The sequence below is a fragment of the Vanellus vanellus genome (genome assembly GCF_965231255.1).
Source record: "Vanellus vanellus genome assembly, contig: HAP1_SCAFFOLD_2449, whole genome shotgun sequence".
NCBI classification, from domain to species: domain Eukaryota; kingdom Metazoa; phylum Chordata; class Aves; order Charadriiformes; family Charadriidae; genus Vanellus; species Vanellus vanellus.
This window is the reverse complement of record NW_028128791.1, coordinates 975-6,250: the sequence shown is the minus strand read 5'-3', so window position 1 is coordinate 6,250 and position 5,276 is coordinate 975. Positions and strand designations below refer to the sequence as shown.

Here is a 5,276-nt window from a genome sequence, read left to right as displayed (position 1 = left end):
ACCTCTAAAGCCCCCGGAAAGGGGGGGGCCCTGCCAGGTACTGGGGGGGGGGGGATGGGGGTCACTTGGGGGTCCCTAAATGTCTGGGGCCCTTTGGGGGGAGGGGGGTGGGGGGGTGGGGTGTCATTTGGGGGGGGGGGGGATGTGTCATTGGGGGGGGCGGGGGTCCCTGGGGGGGGTGGGGGTGTCTCTGGGGGTGTGGGGGTGTCCCTTGGGGGGGGGATATGGGTCTCTTGGGGGGGGGGTGTCACTTGGGGGTCCCCAAATGCCTGGGGCCCTTTGGGGGGGGGGGTGGGGGTCTCCCTTGGGGGGGGGGAATGTGTCATTTGGGGGGGGGGAGGTCCTATGGGAGGTTTGGGGGTCCCTGGGGGGGGTGGGGGTGTCTCGGGGGGGGGGGGGGAGTGTCACTTGGGGGTCCCCAGACCCCCGGGGGGGGGGGTGTGGGGTCCCATGGGGGGTGAGGGGGGGTCATGGGGCCCCCCCGGGGTGTTTGTGGGGGTATCTGATCCCCCCCCCTCCCCTCCCCCCGCAGGAACCGGGCGAGTGCCCCTGGAGCCCCCCAGCACCCTGCCCGCCCCTCCCCCACCCGTGTGAGTGTCGGGGGGGGTAATGGGGGGTGTTGGGGGGGTCCTGGGGACACTGGGTGGTGGTGGGTGGCACTGGGGGGGTCCCAGAGCCCCCCTGATTGATGGTGGGCGGCACTGGAGGGGGGGTTTTGGGGGTACTGGGGGCTTTCCAGAGCCCCCCTGGGTCATGGTGGGTGGCACTGGGGGGGTCTTGGGGACACTGGGGGGGTCCCAGAGCCCCCCGTGGGGTGATGGTGTGTGGCACTGAGGACGATGGGTGATGGTGGGTGCCACTGGGGGGGGTCTTGGGGACAGTTGGTGGCTCTGGGGGGGGTCTTGGGGGCACTGGGGGGGTTCCAGAGCCCCCCTGAGTGATGGTGGGTGCCACTGGGGGGGTCCTGGTGACACCGGGTGATGGCGGGTGCCACTGGGGGGGTCCCAGAGCCCCCCGTGGGGTGATGGTGTGTGGCACTGGGGACGATGGGTGATGGTGGGTGCCACTGGGGGGGGTCTTGGGGACAGTTGGTGGCTCTGGGGGGGGTCTTGGGGGCACTGGGGGGGTCCCAGAGCCCCCCTGGGTGACAGTGGGTGCCACTGGGGGGGTCCTGGTGACACTGGGTGATGGTGGGTGGCACTGGGGGGGTCTTGGGGACACTGGGGGGGTCCCAGAGCCCCCCTGGGTGATGGTGGGTGGCACTGGGGGGGTCCTGGTGACATCAGGTGATGGCGGGTGGCACTGGGGGGGTCTTGGGGGTACTGGGTGATGGCGGGTGGCACTGGGGGGGTCCCAGAGCCCCCCTGGGTGATGGTGGGTGCCACTGGGGGGGTCCTGGTGATGGTGGGTGGCACTGGGGGGGTCCCAGAGCCCCCCTGGGTGATGGTGGGTGGCACTGGGGACGATGGCTGATGGTGGGTGCCACTGGGGGGGTCTTGGGGACACTGGGTGATGGCGGGTGGCACTGGGGGGGTCCCAGAGCCCCCCTGGGTGACGGTGGGTGCCACTGGGGGGGTCTTGGGGACACTGGGGGGGTCCCAGAGCCCCCCTGGGTGATGGCGGGTGTCACTGGGGGGGTCCCAGAGCCCCCCCGTGGGGCGATGGTGTGTGGCACTGGGGACAATGGCTGATGGTGGGTGGCACTGGGGGGGGGGTGGGGGACACACTGGGTGGTAGTGTGTCTGTGTGTCCCCCTCACGTGTGTGTGTGTGTGTCCCCCCCCCCTCAGGCGGACCCTCTCCCTGGAGGACTTCGAGGTGGGGCGGCCGCTGGGGAAGGGGAAGTTCGGGAACGTGTACCTGGCGCGGGAGCGGCGCTCCGGCTTCCTGGTGGCCCTCAAAGTCCTCTTCAAGTCCCAAGTGGAGAAGGAGGGGGTGGAGCACCAGTTGCGGCGGGAGATCGAGATCCAGGCCCACCTGCGGTACTGGGAGGCACTGGGAGGGAGCCTGGGGTGCTGGGGGGGGACTGGGAGGGAGCCTGGGGTGCTGGGGGGGGACTGGGAGGCACTGGGAGAGAGCCTGGGATGATGGGGAGGGACTGGGAGGGAGCCTGGGATGATGGGGAGGGACTGGGAGGGACTGGGAGGGAGCCTGGGTTGATGGGGGGGGACTGGGAGGGATGTTGGGGTGATGGGGAGGGACTGGGAGGCGCTGGGAGGGATGTTGGGGTGATGGGGAGGGACTGGGAGGGAGCCTGGGGTGCTGGGGGGGCACTGGGAGGGAGCCTGGGGTGATGGGGGGGCGCTGGGAGGGAGCCTGGGGTGACGGGGAGGGACTGGGAGGGAGCCTGGGGTGATGGGGGGGGACTGGGAGGTGCTGGGAGGGAGCCTGGGGTGATGGGGAGGGACTGGGAGGGAGCCTGGGGTGCTGGGGGGGTACTGGGAGGCACTGGGAGAGAGCCTGGGATGATGGGGAGGGACTGGGAGGGATGTTGGGGTGATGGGGGGGGACTGGGAGGGATGTTGGGGTGATGGGGAGGGACTGGGAGGGACGTTGGGGTGATGGGGAGGGACGTTGGGGTGATGGGGGGGGACTGGGAGGGACGTTGGGGTGATGGGGGGGGACTGGGAGGGACGTTGGGGTGATGGGGGGGTGCTGGGAGGGACGTTGGGGTGATGGGGGGGGACTGGGAGGGACGTTGGGGTGATGGGGGGGGACTGGGAGGGACTGGGAGGGAGCCTGGGGTGATGGGGAGGGACTGGGAGGGACTGGGAGGGAGCCTGGGGTGATGAGGGGGTGCTGGGAAGGATGTTGGGGTGATGGGGAGGGACTGGGAGGGACGTTGGGGTGATGGGGGGGTGCTGGGAGGGAGCCTGGGGTGACGGGGAGGGACTGGGAGGGAGCCTGGGGTGATGGGGGGGGACTGGGAGGCACTGGGAGGGAGCCTGGGGTGATGGGGGGGGTGCTGGGAGGGACGTTGGAGTGCTGGGGGGGGACTGGGAGGGAGCCTGGGGTGATGGGGGGGCACTGGGAGGGACTGGGAGGGAGCCTGGGGTGATGGGGAGGGACTGGGAGGGAGCCTGGGGTGACGGGGGGGACTGGGAGGCACTGGGAGGGAGCCTGGGGTGATGGGGGGCACTGGGAGGGACGTTGGGGTGATAGAGGGGGGCACTGGGAGGCACTGGGGGGGACTGGGAGGAGCTGGGAGGGAGCCTGGGGTGATGGGGGGGGGGACTGGGAGGGATGTTGGAGTGATGGGGGGGGCACTGGGTGGCACTGGGGGGGTCTGGAGGTCCCCTGGGTGGCACTGGAGACCCGGAGGTGGCACTGGGGGGGGTGTGGGGTCCTCAGGGTGATGGTGGGTGACAGTGGGGGGGGTCTGGAGGTCCTGTGGGTGACACTGGGGGGGGAGGGGGGGTCCTGAGGTCCCCTGGGTGGCACTGGAGACCCGGAGGTGGCACTGGGGGTGGTGTGGGGTCCTCAGGGTGATGGTGGGTGGCACTGGGGGGGTCCTGAGGTCCCCTGGGGTCATAGTGGGTGACACTGGGGTGTGTGTGGGATCCTCAGGGTGATGGCGGGTGACAGTGGGGGGGTCTGGAGGTCCTGTGGGTGGCACTGGGGGGGAGGGGGGGTCCTGAGGTCCCCGGGGTGGCACTGGGGGGGTCTGGACATCCCCTGGGTGGTACTGGGGGGGGTGTGGGGTCCTCAGGGTGATGGTGGGTGACACTGGGGGGGTCCCGGGTCCTTCTGGGTGACACTGGGGGGGTCTGGAGGTCCCCTGCGTGATACTGGGGGGGTCGTGGGGTCCTCAGGGTGATGGCGGGTGACAGTGGGGGGGTCTGGAGGTCCTGTGGGTGACACTGGGGGGGGGGGGGTGGGGTCCCGGGTCCTTCTGGGTGACACTGGGGGGGTCTGGTGGTCCATGGGGTGATGGTGGGTGGCACTGGGGGGGTCCTGAGGTCCCCTGGGAGGCACTGGGGACCCGGAGGTGGCACTGGGGGGGGGTGTGGGATCCTCAGGGTGACGGTGGGTGACACTGGGGGGGTCCCGGGTCCTTCTGGGAGGCACTGGGGGGGTCTGGACATCCCCTGGGTGGCACCGGGGGGGGTGTGGGGTCCTCAGGGTGATGGTGGGTGACACTGGGGGCGTCCTGGGTCCTTCCGGGTGGCACTGGGGGGGGGGTGGGGTCCTCAGGGTGATGGCGGGTGACAGTGGGGGGGTCTGGAGGTCCTGTGGGTGACAGTGGGGGGGGGTCTGGTGGTCTGTAGGGTGATGGTGGGTGGCACTGGGGGGGTCCTGGGTCCTTCTGGGTGCCACTGGGGGGGTGTGGGATCCTCAGGGTGATGGTGGGTGGCACTGGGGGGGTCCTGGGTCCTTCTGGGTGACACTGGGGGGGTCGTGGGTTCCTCAGGGTGATGGCGGGTGACACTGGGGGGGTCCCGGGTCCTTCTGGGTGACACTGGGGGGGTCTGGAGGTCCCCTGGTTGGCACTGGGGGGGGTGTTGGGTCCTCAGGGTGATGGTGGGTGGCACTGGGGGGGTCCTGGATCCTTCTGGGTGGCACTGGGGACCCGGAGGTGGCACTGGGGGGGGTGTGGGGTCCTCAGGGTGATGGCGGGTGACACTGGGGGGGTCCTGGATCCTTCTGGGTGGCACTGGGGACCCGGAGGTGGCACTGGGGGGGGTGTGGGGTCCTCAGGGTGATGGCGGGTGGCAGCGGGGGGGTGTGACATCGCCTGTCCCCCCCCCAGGCACCCCAACATCCTGCGCCTCTACAACTACTTCCACGACCGGCGCCGCGTCTTCCTCATCCTGGAGTTCGCCCCCCGCGGAGAGCTCTACAAGGAGCTGCGCCGCTGCCACCGCCTCGACGTCACCCGCACCGCCACGGTCAGCGCCCCCCGGCGGACGGGGGGGGACGGGGGGGGCACACAGGGACAGGGGGACATGGGGGGGACACAGGGACAGGGGGGACACACAGGGATGGGGGGGGACACACAGGGACACACAGGGACAGGGGGGACACAAAGGGACACACAGGGACAGAGGGACATGGGGGACACACAGGGCCACCGCCTCGACGTCACCCGCACCGCCACGGTCAGCGCCCCCCGGGGGGGGGGACGGGGGGGGCACACAGGGACAGGGGGACATGGGGGGGACACAAGGACAGGGGGGACACACAGGGACACACAGGGACAGGGAGACACACAGGGACACCGCCTCGACGTCACCCGCACCGCCACGGTCAGCGCCCCCCGGGCACGGGGGGGGACGG

At 71.0% G+C, this 5,276-nt stretch overlaps 1 protein-coding gene across 1 annotated transcript; it reads left to right on the top strand.

Annotated features, from left to right (window-relative positions):
- Positions 1–450: 450 nt before the first annotated feature.
- LOC309684044 (aurora kinase B-like) lies at positions 451–4,888 on the top strand (the record flags this gene model as incomplete). Its single annotated transcript, XM_082500006.1, has 4 exons — positions 451–457; positions 533–590; positions 1,790–1,981; positions 4,750–4,888. Coding segments are annotated over 4 exons (396 nt in total), but the record flags the coding sequence as incomplete, so codon positions are not given.
- Positions 4,889–5,276: the final 388 nt, after the last annotated feature.